The following is a 15,831-nucleotide window of genomic DNA, read 5'->3' on the forward strand; positions in this document are numbered from 1 at the left end:
GGAGGAGGAAGGGCTTGGGCGAAGAGAAACGAAGGGACTCGTGGGGAAGAGAAAACATAATGGGTGGGAGGGGTCAGGGGGCGGGTAGGATTAAAAGAAAACTCTAAAAGAGGAAGGGACCCCTCTTTCCCTTCCCTCCCTGGGGCCCCTCTAAATGGAAAGGGCCCGATTTCGCTCCATCCTTGCAACTCCCCCAGCCGGTGGGGGAAGAGAAAGAGGACAAGTGGGCTTTCGCTCGTGGGTTTTGTCGTGTCTTGGTCTCTAGTTGTCACACATTGTCTATCTCGGGCTCGGCCGAGAACCTACAAGGGGCAGGCCAAGCGCAGGGCGGGGCCGGGACGCGGGCGGGCGTGGCCTGGGCGCCAAGGGAGCTGCGCGGCGCCCCTCCCCAGGCCCACCCGGCCCCGCGGACCGCGCGCCCCGGGGAAGGGAAGGAGCCCGCACGCCGCCGCCGGCCCGCGGCACCCCCCTGTCCGTGTCTCCCCGGGTCTCTGGGTCCTGCCGTCGTCCCCGCCAAGCCCGAGGGGCTCTGCCCCCCCGGGCCCCCGCCCCTACCGGCCCTCCCCGCCGCGGCACTCGCTGCACCGGCCACCCGCCTCGTCGTCGTCCTCGTCCTCCCCGCCGGCCCGGTAGTAGCTCTGTCCGCAGCCGCTGCAGACCGAAGGCGCGCCCACGGCGTGGACCTTCTTGTGTCTCCGCAGCGCAGCGCCCTGCACGAAGCCCTCGCCGCACTCCACACAGATGTGCGCCGGCTCCTCGGCCCCCGCCGCCCCGAGCCCGTCCCCGTGCTGGGCGCGCTGGTGGGCCAGGAGCCCGGCCCCGTGCCCGAAGCCCTTCCCACACTCCACGCACACGTACGGCTTGGGGGCCGGCGCGCGCCGCGAGCGGGGCCCCGGCGCCTTGGCCCCCGCGCCCGTCACTGCTGCGGCCGCCGCGGCCCCCTCGCCCGGAGCGCCCACCACGATGATGCCCTCGCCGTCGCCCACCGGGATGGCGATCTCGCCGTCCGCCGCCGCCGCCTCCTCGGGCGCCTTGGCCCGGCGCACGCTGGCCGCCAGCACCTTGGCCGCCACGCCGGGCCCCGACAGCTCAGGGTGCAGCCGCAGGTGGCGCGCCAGGCTCTTGGGCTGGCTGAAGCCGCGGCCGCAGCGCGGGCACACGAAGGGCTTGAGGCCGCTGTGCGAGCGCCGGTGCTTGGCCAGGCTCTTGCTCTGCGTGAAGCTGCGGCCGCAGTCGGGGCAGGCGTAGGGCTTCTCGCCCGTGTGGATGCGCTGGTGCTGCATGAGGTTGGAGCTCCAGCTGAAGCGCTTGCCGCACTCGGAGCACGCGTAGGGCTTCTCGCCCGTGTGGATGCGCCGGTGCTGCACCAGGTGCGAGCTCTGCGAGAAGGTCTTGCCGCAGTCGCTGCAGGCGTTGGGCCGCTCGCCCGTGTGCGTGCGCTGGTGCCGCGTCAGCTTGGACCAGTGGCTGAAGCTCTTGCCGCACTCGTTGCAGATGTAGGGGGCAGGCGGCCGCGGTCGGGGCGGGGGGCCGGCCGGGGGCGCCGACTGGGGTGGGGACAGCTTGGTCGGGGGCCAGCTGGGGACGTCGTCGTCATCCATGATGAGAATGTCCACTGGAAGGCAAGAGGGTGGGAGGGGAGGCGAGTCAGAGAGGCCAGACTCCACAGAGCGCGCCCCCAGGCGCGAGGGCGGTCTAGGGCCAGCCGCGCTGGGGTCTTCACCGGCTCTTCCCCCTGCTACAGTGCACGGCCTCGGGGAGCTCTCACCTCTGTGCGCCTGCTCAGGCTCCCCTGCGACACCTCGGGGGTGGCGGCTGGGCCGAGTCAGCACCGCGCTCTCTGCACAGACCTGGCCCTCGGCGGATGTATCCTCAGTCTCCATCCCCTTACTCGTCCTATTCGCCACCACTCCCTGGCACTTTACTACACATTCGTCTGCTCACTACCCACTCCTTAGGACTTTCCTTCACGGCCGTCTCCCCCACATCCAGAACAATGCCTGAGACACAGGAGGAACTCCAGAAATGTCTGTTAAATAAAGGAATCAACATAAACGAACGTGGTGAGGGACAGACGTCTAGGGAAGGCTCCTAGGAAGAAATGACACCTGAAACCCAAAGCACCAGGCTGGGGGCTGGGAGGTTCCGGGAGAGGACGACGGCCCAGGCCCACAGGCAAGGGCTCCACTGGCCGGGAGAGGGCGCAGGGCCAGACCTGAACGCAGGCTGGGCGTCAGACCCCCGCCCAGGGACAACGGGCTGCAGCGCCCTGAAGGTGTACAAGCCAGAGTGATGAGGTCACATTTGGGCTCTAGGAAGACTATACTGACTGTAAGGTGGAGCCGAGGAGGAACCCACTGCTTAACGGGATCACAGGCCAGCGGGAGAGTCCTGACCCCACCAAGCGGGAGTGCAACCCCCACACGACGTAGCCTCCACTACAGACGTCCACGCACTGGTCTCTGGTTTTGTGGGTCCTGTCTGCCCAGTGGGGCTGTGCCCTTGCTGTCTGCAAACTGAGGACACCACCACTTCGGGGCTGCCCAACAAAGCCTTTCACACGTCTGCGCCACTTCCTGGCCCTGAGCGGTTTCCCAGGCTAAACGAGAGCCTGCCTCCTCGCCAACTTGCCCAACTCCGAGACTGGACTGTGTGCACCTGCCATGACTTTTGGTCTCCCCATCCCGCTGGGCCTGAACTACAGAAGCAGATAACTGTGCAGCCTCAACCCGGGATGCTCGCCTGGCCCCGGCCCCGCCCCTGGGCCCCAGCCCCACCCCTCGGCCTCCGGTCCCGCCCCACCGCCGAGGCCCCTCCCCTAGGACACAGCCCCGCCCCCTCGGTTTCCGCCCCAGCCCCTGGCTCGGGCGCTCCAGGAGAACCCGACAGGTTCGTTTCTCTCCAAGCGTGAACCACCAACAGTCTTCCCACTCCCCCCATCACTAGACCGTAGGCCCCACAGGAGCAGCACACAGCGCTCACGCTGTCCCTGCTATAACGCTGGCAAATGTGCAAAGAAGGGTTGTCATGCACGAGGGCGGCGCTATGAACTTAATAAGCCTCAATGCCTTTAAGTCCCGTGAGGTGGGCGCTATGGAATTCGGGTCTTCACAAGCGAGGACACCGAGGCACTGGGAAGAGGAATCAGCACCTGGAAGCAGCAAAACCGAGGTGTACTTGGGAGTCTGGGTCCCGGACCGGCCACCCGGAGCCCCCCGTCCCACAAAGCACCCACGCTCCTAGGGTAGCACTCCTCCAACCGGCCCTCAGAGCAGCTCTTGTTCGGCCCGGGGCGGAGGGGGCGGGCAGCCCTCCGAGCTTTAACAAGCCCCCCAAGTGACTCGGACGCACCTGAACTTTAGGATCCACTATTCTAAGGCATCTGGCCTGTACTGGAAACGTACTGGGATGTGCAATCATTCGGGGCAGACGAAAAAATCCAGGCAGAAATCCAGGAAGGCACGGGGGAGGGGCTTCTGAAGAAACGGCAGGGAGCCCATTTTGGTGTCAATGTACACGAAGAAACGGAGATGAAAGCACATTACGTAGAGATGTAGAGACAGCCAAGAGGAAAAGGCTGCGGCCTGGGGAGCTGCCTGCCTTGGGCAGCGTGGCCGGGCAGCAAGGTGGTGGGCTCCGTGGGAAACAGCCCTTCCACCCGGCTCACTCCTAGTGCTGTAGTCCCTTAGTTAAAATAAACATTTCGTTTTCAAACTTGTCAGCAAAGAACGTTTAACCATAGATCATGTGATTCAACTACAGTCAGAGGACACAAATTCTGAATAGAGACCACCAAAACTTGTCAAACACCCGTGACTAAGTCAGGGGCACTGCGGGGGCTGAACCCGCATCCTCAGCTCCGGGAGCAGCGAGCGGCTGATCAGAGCTGCAACTGGCCAAGCAGGGAGAGGGCTCGTCCGGAATCGGGGAGAGAAAGTCCCCAGGCCTGGAGGCGAGGGGGGCACGACCGGGCGCCCGGTTTTCCCAGCCTCAGGCCGTCTGACTTTCTGGCGGTGGCTGGTTATCGCACAGACTGCTTATTTTTTCAAGGGAGGAGGCAGGTTCCGCGGCCTCCGCGCGGGTGTGCAGGGATCTGCGCAGGCGCGGTGGGCTCCGGGGCGCACTGGGCTGCGAGTCCGGCCTCGCGCTGACGCCCCGGGCCGGCCGCGGGCCTGGGACCAGGTCAGCAGTCACGAGGGATATGAGGCTAGCAACTCCGCCGCCTCCTGGTTTATCCTTTCAAAGGACTAAAAAAATTCCCAGAAAGAGAAGAGCAGTGAGCCAGCACAAAGCACTCGGTCAATAAAAATGACATAAATGACTGAGCGCTTCGATGACGTAACAGCTACCCTTCCAGGGACAGGAGGCCCCGTGCTGGTGCGACCCCACAGCAGACACCAACACTGTCCCTCTCGCTGAAGGAGGTCTCAGCTCAGGCCTCGAGGGCGTGCGGGGTCCTGCACCGCTGGGCGGGAAGTGTCCTGCCACCCATGCAGCCGCAGGATCCCCCCCACCCAAGCAGAACCTCTGCGGCCATGGGGACCTGCTGTTTTATTCCACTGTAACTTTTCTGTTGTAAAACACACGGCAGATGCAGAGAACACCACAAGTGGAATGCAGAGCTGAATACAATAATCACAGTAAGATAAGCGATCAGGTCAGGACCCAGGCCTTGGCCGCCCACCGGGAGCTCCTCCACGCCCGTCCCAAGTGCACCACCTCCCGACCCCCCAAGGAACCGCCCTTCGGACTTGTGCAGTAACCATTCCCTCGCATGTCTTCATGGTTGTGTCACCCAAGTGTGCACCCCCAGACACTACAGTTTGGTCCATTATTTTTTAATTCGGTATGTCTTTAATTCTCTTTCGATCCACAAGTCCGTCCATGTCGTGTCGTGTCGTCCTGTGTCCCCCCACCCCGTTTCTTGCCCTTCCTTACAATTTTTCTGTTGAAGAACCCGGGCCACATGGCCTTCTGGCTGTTGCCGACTGCGCACTCCTAGAACGTCCAGCACGTGCCTCTGTCCCCTGTATCTGCTGCCCCTTGGTGACTGGACCCCGAGGCTTGCTCAGGCTCTGCCAGACCCCTGCAGTCATTCTGAAGGTGCCATCCTCTGCTTTCAAGGCACATGACACCTCGTTGTGTCTCTTTCTGTGATGTCAACAGCCAGAGACAGTGCTCAGACCTACTGATTCACTGAGGGGTGCAACATGGGGCTGCTGTTTCCTCTGCATTCAGTAGGGGAATAATTTCCAGACGTGTCATCATCTGCTAGTTGGTACCAGGTGGCAAATCTCATAGTTATGGCAGGACAAATGCTCGTTTCCCTTAGTTGCCTAGTTTTCAAGATAATGAACTGGTTCCCTACTTTCCTCAAAGAAAACCAAATAGTCTTTAGTTTCTTAACATCATTACGAACTTCTGGATTTAAACACACTTGGTGGGTTTCAATCCACTGCCATCACTATGGTTACTGAAGCCAAGTGTCCCATCTTCAGCTAGCGGGAGCCTCTTCCAGTGCCTCCGAGTCCTGCCCAGGACCCTGGTGAACCCTGACAACTTCCCAGCGACCCAGTGTCACAAGGTGCTCCAGGGACCTCCACGTCCTACCCCAGACCCACAACCAGCCACTTCTCCAAGACGCCCTGGTTCCTTTCAGTGGGAAATGAATTTCAAGACCAAAACCTGGAAACGACTTTTTTTTTTTTAAAGATAAAATCCCCATAGCCGGCCCAGTGGCACAGCGGTTAAGTTCACACGTTCCACTTCGGCGGCCCGGGGTTCACCAGTTCAGATCCTGGCTGCAGACAAGGCACCGCTTGGCAAGCCATACTGTGGTAGGTCCACATATAAAGTGGAGGAAGATGGGCACAGATGTTAGCTCAGGGCTAATCTTCCTCAAAAAAAAAAAAAAAACGTTCCAGGGCCGGCCCTGTGGTGGAGCAGTTAAATTCGCATGCTCTGCTTCAGCGGCCCAGGGTTTCACTGGTTGGAATCCTGGGCACAGACATGGCACTGCTCATCAGGCCATGCTGAGACAGCGTCCCACGTGCCACAACTAGAAGGACCCATAACTAAAAATACACAAATATGTACTGGGGGACTTTGGGAGAAAAAGGAAAGATAAAATCTTTAAAAAAAAAAAAAAGATAAAATGCCAATGACTTCACACTGACACACCCATACAAATTCAGGTTTTTATTTAGCCTATCCATGGGACATCTGCATCTCCCTTCTTCCAAAGGGGAGGAGAGTGTTTGAATATCCCATAATTATTCATCCGCTGACCCCACAGTGCAGTTTCCAGATAACCATTCTAATTCCACGACGGCCAATTGTGATTCCTGAGCCACAAATAAAGAACTGTCTTGCACACTCCCGCTCCCTCAGACTCACGGCCATGCCCCACCGCCCGGGTGCACAGTCCTGACCTACTTCACCTCTCAGCCTCTCTAAGCCCATCTCAGCTCACCGTCCGCTCTCCCCAGCCATCGTGGCCACCCGAGGCTCACATGCTAACATTGCTCAGCAAGGGCCCACAAGAAAGCCACTGACTGAGCTCCTGCTGTGCCCTTCAGACCTGGAGGTCAGGGTTTCCGAAGATGAGACCCTTGGCTCACCTTTTCTCCTTGGGAATCACGCCTATCACTCCATCTTCTTCCAGCAAAAACTGTTGTGACAAAGGCTGACGGCAACCGCAGCTCCTTTGCCTTACGAGTCATTTGCACTTTTTGCCCAGATGCCCCAAGATTTGCTCCTTTTTCTGACGTCCAGTGACCTGAATGGAGTGCCTTGTTCATCTGAGCTGATATTCTCAGATCTCTGACTTCTCTTTCAATCCCTGTTGTTCAATTTCAGCAGTGTTCTCTGGATTTGTAGTTCTCACTACACATTCTCTTCCTCTGCTCTGGACTTCTCTCAGGATTCCCCTTACTCGTATGCTGGATTTTCTTTGCCTAACTTCAGTATTTTTTTACTCCATTTTAATCTTTCTTCATTTCTTCTTGATTTTAAAATGTCCCAGCTCTTCACCTCCGATTCTTCCTAAGGAATGATGTGCTGTTTTCAGTCGAGTCCCTTCTCTTTCCGTCTTCCATTTGAAATGACTTATTTCATATTCCTAATTCTCCACCCCGACTTCTGCCTCCTTCTCTGAGCCATTCTGATTACGTGGCTCTTCACAGGCTGTCATCTCTTGGTCACTCTGAGCAACACTGACCTGTCTCGGGCGTATCTCTGACCGGCCGCCCTGTCTGTGGAGATGCCATTCTGCCCGCTTTGCTGTTCTAGTAATTTTTCTGGGGGGGTTGAACTCAGTGTCCTCCTGTGGCTCATTAGTGTGAGTTTCCTGAACTTTCAGGAGGAGGCTGGGTTCCGGGGAGCGTTTCTGACTTCTCAGGGCCCCTCCTCCCACATCCTCACATCATGGTTAACATGTGACCTGCCCTCCCAGGGCTCCTGGCTCTGCGGCCAACCCTGTTTTTATCTGGACCTTTTCTTCCCCTCCTCCCTGTGGTCAAGGACGGGGGCTTGCTCAATCGTTAGTGCCTTCCTGGCAGGCTCTGCTCCACGTGGGTCCTACCCTGGCAGGGCACTCTACCTGGTTGGTGTCAAGGGCCCATGGGCCCCAGGCCACTCCAGCCCCTCAGACCTTCCTGCTGCCCCTCACCCCCTGCTCCTGGTTGGGACAGAACATCTCCATCTTCAGTGCTGGCCTCAGTGTGACCACCCCCCAGCCTTCCAGGGCACACCTGAGGGCGATTCAGGGCTCTTCCTCGCTCCCCTCCAACCCAACGCCAACACCACACTGGCACGCGGCTGTTGGTTTGTCCCCATCCAGCTGTATCTGGGGCTCACGGGGACAGCTTTGCACCTAAGGCATCTTGTCATCAGTGTGGTCCCGGGGATGTGGGTTTGTCACAGTTGCCGTGTTCCTACATGGGGGTCTGGGAGATTCAGGGGCTGCTGTCGTCCCAGGTTCAGATGGGGCATTTTTGGCAAACTCTCCAGGATGACTCTAAAGCGCACTGGCATGTGAAAGCCAGAGGGAGGCCAGAACCCCATCCCGCGGGGGAGTTCCAGGACACCAGCTGAAAACTCTCTTTCTTGTTGGGAGAACTCTCTTCTCAGGCTCAGGACGTCTTCTTTATGTATTCTGTGTTTGGACAGCTTCTCTTTCTGAATGCCCCATAGCTAAGGTTCCAGGACCAGCCTGGATGGCTCTCCCTCTCCACCATGGCAAGACCCCAGTGCCCAACGCACCACCAAGCCTACGCCTCTCTCCATCCCACTCTGGGAACTCCAGGCCAGGGCCATCAGGAGAAGGGGCTCCCTGGAGGCAGCAGGTCGGGAAGCGTTGCCCTGACGCTGGGGCAGAGAGTCTCGCCTCCTTGGGATCATCAATTCACCCGTGAATCCGTATAGGAGATTCTGGCTGTCCCCTCCTCCCTACACTGGCTCCTGGCTGCCTCCCCGGGAGTGTGGCCCAGCCTCTCTCTGCCCCAGCACCCTCTGATCAGCATCCCAACCTTGCAGGGTGTCACAAGAATTCCACGGGACGGCACACAGGAAGCGCTTATGGAGCACCAGCCATTGTTAGCAACAGCACTAGCATGGAGAATCTGGATCTCCTTCCCACAAATATTCAAATACATAAAAAAAACTATAAAACTTCTGAGGTCCCACAAACACCCTGGGCAAGCTGATCTCATCTGAAAGAAAAATGGACCTCGTAGTTCTCTGCAGTCTCAGTCACTGAACTGTCTGAGATGCGCCTGCCAGGCAACTGACCATGCCCCCTCCCCGCAAGCAGCAGGCTTCCAACTGTGGGTCAGAGCCCAGCAGTGGGGGTCACCTCGATTCAGTGGGTGGTGACCAGCATTCAGAAGAAGGGAACAGAGGATGGGAGGAGAAAAGAAAACATGGCACGTGCTGTCGGTACAGTGAGGACTGTTCTGTGAAACTTTTATTTTGGTCCCATATAAATAAATACATGGGGCTGTGGGTGTGTGCAGGCCTGGGAAGTGGCCATATAAACAACTTCCGGCCTTGACAGCAGTGGGAAGAACATGCCGTGGGTGTTCTAGAGTCAACCGAGCAGAAGAGAGGGAGCCGAGGCCTGCCCCAGGTGACAGACAGGGTGGCCCTCTGCACCACGTCTCTCAAGGTGCCTTCCTGCCATTGGGGTGGGGAGGGTCAAACTTTTGGGGGCAGAGAGGACTGGGATCTTCTTCAGACAACGTCTTATGCTGGAGCCCAATTTGCTGGAGCCCACCAAGCCAACTCCTCGTCCAGCCCTGAGGCCCGACCACCTGGCCCAGGGTCTCCAAGAAGACCGAAGCACGGCAATGGGGAAGGAGCCTCGGCCCAGGACAGCCCCTGGCCTGGGCAAAGTGTGCCCACGGCCTCCAGGGAAGGACAACGGGCCCCAGGGCTCAGGGCCCTGTCCCCTACAACGGCCAGAGAAAGCTTTCTAAAGCACTCCTGAGCCCCCGGGACGCCCTTCTCTGTACGGGGGCCACTGCTGGGTGCTGCCCACAGTCAGCCCCAACTCTCCCTCGCCTGAAAACCCCTATCGGGGCTGAGCCAGGATAAGCCAGTCATGGTGACCCCCAGGCCACCTCCCTATGTCATGTGTCCCCAGTCTGGCCAGTGAGACCCAAGCTGGGGGCTGACAGAGAGCGAGACGGCCGAAGAGAAGCCCTGCATCCCCCTCCACCCCGCCCTGTCCTTCCTCCAGTTTCCTATGAAGACGTGACCACCAGAGCTGAGGCACCATCTCAGGAGTGTGGGGGCAGCCAGGACGCCACAGAGAAGGCCACCCCGGGCCTGGACATCAGGGGCTCCAGGCAACGGTTGTATTAACCAACCCTGGAACCAGCCCACCTCTGGCCAGCTGCCCCAGAACATTAAACATCCCTGCAGTTGAAGGCACTATCGGGTGGGTTCCCTGCTCCGGGCAGCTGAGGGGGTCCCTGCCGGTCCTGCCATGCTGCCATCTCCTTACTCAAGCTCTCCAGAGGCCTTGGGGCATGGCCGGCCACTGCCCTCTCCATCCGGTGACCCGCATCTCCTCCAGCTAGCAGCCCCTTCCTCAGCGGAGCCTACCCTGCCCCCAACAAGGTGGGACCCTCTGGTGAGGCAGTCTTCACTGGAATCCCCTCCGTGACCGTGAACGAGTTAGGGCTCCCCACCTGGCTGTGAGTCTCCTCTCCCCGGCCCCTCACTCACAGAGGAGGCGACACGAGGACACCAGAACAGAAGTGGATGACGGGAGGGAGCAGCTCCGGGGAGGAACGCCCCAGGCAGGGCAGGAGCTGAGAGGGTGTGAGGCAGCGCGTGCCCAGCCTGCTGAAGACAGGAGCGCATCTCCGTGCTGGGGAAGACGTGCCAGGTGGGTGCAGGCAGGTGAGCAGTGCAGGCTGCAGGTATCACTTGGGAGTGATCCAAGACTTCACCTCCATTTCACAAGGCTCACGCTGGCAACTGGACAAGGGTGGACGCAGGCAGGTCAGTGCAGCCGGCGATCTGGATACACGACGATGGCCGCCACTGGAGCCAAGTGACCACATTCTGGATGCATCTGGAGTGGATGCACTGATGGACCGACGTCAGGCGTAGGAGGAAGGAGCCCAGGGAGACTCCAGAGACCCCAGGAGACTCCCACATTCTGCCTCCAGGGCTGTCTGTGCTCTCCAGGGTCATCTGTACCACATGGCGGTGACTTGCTGGGGATCAGGTCCACCTTCTCCTCGGAGCTCCAACCGGCACCTCCCATCTCCACCATCCGAATCCTCTCCTTCCGCCTCAGGCATTCCTCCTCGCAGAGGCAGGGCAAGTGCATCCAGCTGCCCTTCTGCAGGGCCTTGGAGCCGGACTCTCCTCAGCTGACAGTGCTGGGGGCGGCTGAAGACCAGGCTCCTCCACTGTGCTGGGCTGGCAGCCCCGCAGGTTGACCTTGCTCCATGTGAGTGGCGCTTGCTCGCCAATCGAGGCTGCGATCCTCTCCATGGAGCCCAGGCTGTGCCCCAATGCGCCCCCTCCACACGCCTGCCCTGCCCCGTGGATCCCATGTCCCTCACCAACAGGCCACAGGCAAATGGACTGTGGGAGGACAGGCTGGGCCAAACCCTGCTGCTCTCCCACCGGACGTCATCTGGGGGTCTCAGGGCAGGAGCCACAATGTCACCTCACAGGAGGCACTGCACATGGGCAGGGCCCGGCAGGGCGGGCCCAGAACAATGGGACGCACAGCAGCTTAGAAGCATTCAGGCCACATGGCTCATTAGCTGAATGAAGAGGATGTCACAAGTGACGGCACTGCAGCTGGGAGTGGCCAGAGCAGAGATTTCCAACAAATTCCCAGGGGGCAGGAGGGGCTGGGGAGAGCCCGATGGACAAGGAGGACGTGAGAACGCACTTGTACTTTTGAAAGGTTTTACGAGGGGAATGAATTAACAGATGATTTGTAAAATTAACAATTAACTTACTCAAAGGCAAACATCCATTTTGGGGACACTTTAACACAGGCTGGGCGTTAGATGGAACTAAGGAATAACACTTTGTTAGGTGAGGTCAGCATTTTGCAGCTGTTCTTGTTGTATATTAAAGGGTCCTTCTCTGTTAGAGAATTTATGGGTGAAATGATAATGATATAAAGTCTGGGAATTTCTTTAAACACACCAGGGGGGAAAAAAAACCACAATGGGCACAAATGAAGACGACCAGACCAGGAGAGTGCTGCCAATCGCCGAAGCTGGGCCCACGCGGGAGAGAGTCGCCACACTGTTTACTGATGTTTGACGTTTCACAATGAAACAGATTTTAAAGTTGATGTTTAAAAAGGCTAAAAGGCCAAGGAGGAATGATGGAGGAGGAGGGGGGACGCCCAGAGGGTTAACACGGGCAGGGATGGGCGATGGGTCCTCACCACTGAGGCAACGAGGCGCCAAGGGGCTGCACCCAGTGGCCGTGAGCCCTTGGCAAAGCACTCAACCCACGTCTTAGTGTCCTGCTCTGCAACTTGGGCCGCCTCAGGCCTGCCCGCAGAGAGCTTCTCTTCCTTCTCCTTCGGCAGATCTTAGAAATAACCAAGTGGAAGGCGGCTGAGGTGCCTTACAAAATCTACCCCCACTTCCATCCAGGTCCTCACAACCCTTCTCTTGGACAACGACAGTGTGTTGGCACAGGGGCTGCAAACTCGGTGCCTGTTTTGTAAATAAAGTTTCATTGGCACACGGCCATGCCACCTGTTTCCATACTGCCTGTGGCCGCTCTTGCGTTGCAAGGGCACTCGGCCTGCCAAGCCCCAAACACTTCCCTCCAGCCCTTTTACAGTAGAAACGTCTGCAGACTTCGTGCCATCGTGATGCCCACTGTGGAGACACAGCAAAAGCAGCACAAAGGAAAGGCCATCCTTTACTTCTCAGGTGGCCTGTGAAAGCCCTGGGAATGGAGAACGCGGGGGCTAGAGTGGGGTCTGGGCGAGTAAACCTTGGGCCCCTGTGCTCAAAGATGAGTGTTAGTCAACTCAAATAATGCTTTATTATATAAAGCACATCGCCAGTATTTAAAAAAATGAAAGATTTCCCACAAAAACCCAGATACCCAGCTTTCCCCAAAAAATCAGCACACACCCTCCTCTGTAGCCTGTCACTCCCCACACAGTTTGTCCCCAGCCCCAGTGTGCAGGGACCGCCAGCATCTGGGTTTGTCACCATGGTGTCAAGAGTTTCCTTCTTGAGAAAATCACAGGGCCACCTAGAAACAGGGCAGCAGAACGGCCAGAATGCTGGGGGAGTGAGGGGGCCTGGCCAGGAGGGACAGGCAGAAGGGGGTGCCCTCAACATGGACCGTGAGAAGATGGTCCCCAAGGGCCACCAGGGACATAGAGCTGCAAGGAAACCCAGAGACGCTACAGAGGCCCAGGAGGTGGCCTGGCCGAGGCCGAGCCAGGCTAATGGTGCCCAGGGCCCTCTGAAGGAAGGATGGGTGATCCCAGAGCCATGGGAGGGGGAGACAAAGGAAGCTAGGGTCCAGGGAGAGGGCTCAGGGTCCACTGAGAGAACTGCCTGAGGCCAGCTCACCTGGATTCTCATGACTGGCCATCTGCTGGTCCTCGGAATCCAGCGGCCCCGGAGACCAGGCCTCTTCCCGCAGCTCCATGTCTGGGTCCCTGTTAGAAGGGGACAAGACAGAAAGATAGAGTTTACAGGATGCCAGACTGGATGGAGGGCGGGCACCATGTGGGCTCCAATCGGCGCTGGAGCTCTGAGCACCCGGCACAGCCCTGGCAGAGAGAAGGCACGCGGCAACAGGTCCCTGAGGGATGACAGAGAAGTGGCCCTCTTCTCCCCACTGGACAAGGGACTGGCCCAAGGCCACACACGACCTTGGGGAGGAGAACGCGCACAGGCTGCAGCCACCGGCTGGTGCTCGTGTCCCAGCTCCACCACTTACCAGCTGGGGCCCGGGTGAGACCCACCTCTGTGCCTCAGTTTCCTCTCCAGTAAGATGGAGGACGACAACAGCACCTGCAGATGTGCCATGAAGCTTCCACGAGATGAAGCACAGATGAAGCTCTCACTCCAGAGCGAAGGAACCCTAAATCCACATCCCTGCGTCAGTGCCCTGGGAGCCAGGCCCCAACAGGGCCCGCCCCGCCAATCACAGGGTGGGCCAGGCCTCTCATGGCATCCCACAACACCACGAACCCACAGCCGATGCAGGCACACAAGTCATCTAAGGAGTTCACATTCTGAGGGCTCTTTTCAAATGTGCTCGAGTCAAGCCAGACTCCACATTGGGGCCCTGGGAAAGGAAGGTAGCTGGCCCTCCAGGCCACCTGCACTCAGATGTTTGGGGATGGAGGGAACAGGGGCCACCTGCCAGGGGTCAAGGAACGGCAGGGCCAGGTAGAGCACAGAGACTGTCCATTCTGCTTTCCCTGGTCCCTGACCCCCTCCTGTCTGCCTCTGTCTCCGTGGATTTGCCGGTTCTGGACATTTCACATAATGGCAATTGCACAGCACATGGACTTTCGTGTCTGGCTTCTTTCACTCATATCATGTTTCCAAGGTTCATCACAATGTAGCATGTGTCAGAATTCCCTTCCCTTCCATGGCTATGTAAGATTCCACCATGTGGGTGGCCCACATTTGGTTTATCTGTTTGTCAGTTGATGGCCATCCGAGTTGTTTCCACTTCAGGGCTACGATGCGTGAGGCTGCTAGGAACAGCTGAGTACGTGTACTTGTGTGAATAATGTTTTCAATTCTCTTGGAGTGGAACTTCTCCAGAGCCCACCCTTAACCCCACGCGAGTGTGCCGTGCTGGGGAGAAAACCTCCCCTTCCCAAGCCCCCGACCCCTGACCGGCCTCAAGGGTCAGGCTCTTGTCTACTTCCCGCCGCCGCCAGGGGGCAGGCCATGTGGCAGGGCCTGGCCCCTGGGACAGACGGCCCAGCAGCCCTCTTTCCCCCGACTCAGCCTCTGCATGGTAGTCAGCCCAGGAGCTGCAGGCCTGGCCTCCAGGATGCACAGAGGAGAGGAGCTGGGTAGGGCTCTGCCCTGTGTCTTGGACTCAGTGCAGGAGGGGAGACAGGCAGGTGCCCAGCCCCAGGCGGGCTCCTCAGCTCATTCTCACCAGAGCCTGGCGCTGGGGGCACAGGCGTTCTGGTCCCTCTGGGCCTATTCCTAGGTGAACCATCACTCCTCGGCAGGAAGTCTGCAGGTGAGCAGGACTTCTGATAGAATCAGCGTGGCATCCCAGACACAACAGACTGGGACTTGAAGGGGCCTTCGTCCTCTCGTGCTGCTCAGCCCCCTTCAGGCTCCAAACCAAGGCCACTTGGCCCTTAAGTTGAATGCATGCAGTTCAGAGAAAATCTCGCCCCAGAGTCCTTCCACCTCCCATACCACATGCGGGAACCTCGCCACAGGTCTGCACCCGCAGCTCAGCATGCAGAAGGGTGGCCATCCACCCGCCAAAGCATCACACACCTGGGTGCAACATGCCAGACCCTATTCTCCTGAATCCGACCAGTGACAAGGGGCTTACCACTATACAGGCACCAAAGGGAGCCACGCCGCTGCCCCTCAGTAACCTCTGCAAACGTCTGCCTGAACTCAGAGAACCTGCCTGTTCAGTTACGTAAACAAACATTCCCAGAGGTGCCATGTCGTTCACTCAGGCGACACACAGACACGCCATTTCACAGGTTCCAGGCACTGGTCTAGATGGTTAACAAGCCAAGAACTCACTCAATTCCACCACTGCCCTTTGGGTGGTATTACTGTCGCCCCCATTGTGCAGATGACGAAACTGAGGCAGGAGTGCAGAGCTGAGATCTGAAAGCAGATCGTCGCAGCTTCAAGTCGCTGTCCAGAACCCACACAGCAGCGGCCTGGTGCCCCAACCCGGCCCACCCCAGGGGGAGCCCCTCTCCAACGCACGCAGACCACAGCTACCCACAGGCCCGGTCCCCCCACGGTGCTCATTTACCGCGTCCTGCGAAACCAGGGACGTGGCAGTGACAGGGGAGCCCAGCCCTGCCCGTGGAGCCCGCAGACCGGCAGGCGAGCCCGGCGATCGCTCATGTGGCAGCATCTCCAGTGCCCAGGGCGAGCTGGCCTGAACCCGGCTCCAGCCTTCTAGCTGCCAGGCCCGGCCCGGCGCTGACCCGCACCCACGGGCTCTGTGCGACTACCTCCCCTACCTCCCACAGAGAGGTAAAGCCACCGAGGGGCAGGGACAAGGACACAGGCAGTGTGGTTGCAGAGTCCTTGCTCTCACTGCTCTGCCATCTGGACACTTAACAAATCGTCACTGGGA

General features: G+C 58.9%; 1 protein-coding gene across 6 annotated transcripts in view; it reads right to left on the bottom strand.

The window, feature by feature from the left end:
- Window positions 1-409: 409 nt before the first annotated feature.
- Window positions 410-15,831, bottom strand: part of ZNF787 (zinc finger protein 787) — a 29,419-nt gene continuing 13,997 nt past the window's right edge. For 4 of the 6 annotated variants that reach the window (XM_044759273.2, XM_070499585.1, XM_070499586.1 and 1 more), the window contains 3 exons: window positions 13,484-13,602; window positions 13,086-13,174; window positions 410-1,615 (listed from right to left, as the gene is read on the bottom strand). In XM_044759273.2, the coding sequence (XP_044615208.2) occupies window positions 552-1,615; window positions 13,086-13,164 (1,143 nt within the window). In that variant the 5' untranslated portion in view covers window positions 13,165-13,174; window positions 13,484-13,602 and the 3' untranslated portion in view covers window positions 410-551. Of the gene's footprint in view, window positions 1,616-1,768; window positions 2,024-13,085; window positions 13,175-13,483; window positions 13,603-15,831 lie in introns of those variants that run through there. The other 2 variants (XM_070499584.1, XM_044759272.2) reach the window with 2 other exon arrangements.

This window comes from Equus asinus, chromosome 26 (genome assembly GCF_041296235.1).
Source record: "Equus asinus isolate D_3611 breed Donkey chromosome 26, EquAss-T2T_v2, whole genome shotgun sequence".
NCBI classification, from domain to species: domain Eukaryota; kingdom Metazoa; phylum Chordata; class Mammalia; order Perissodactyla; family Equidae; genus Equus; species Equus asinus.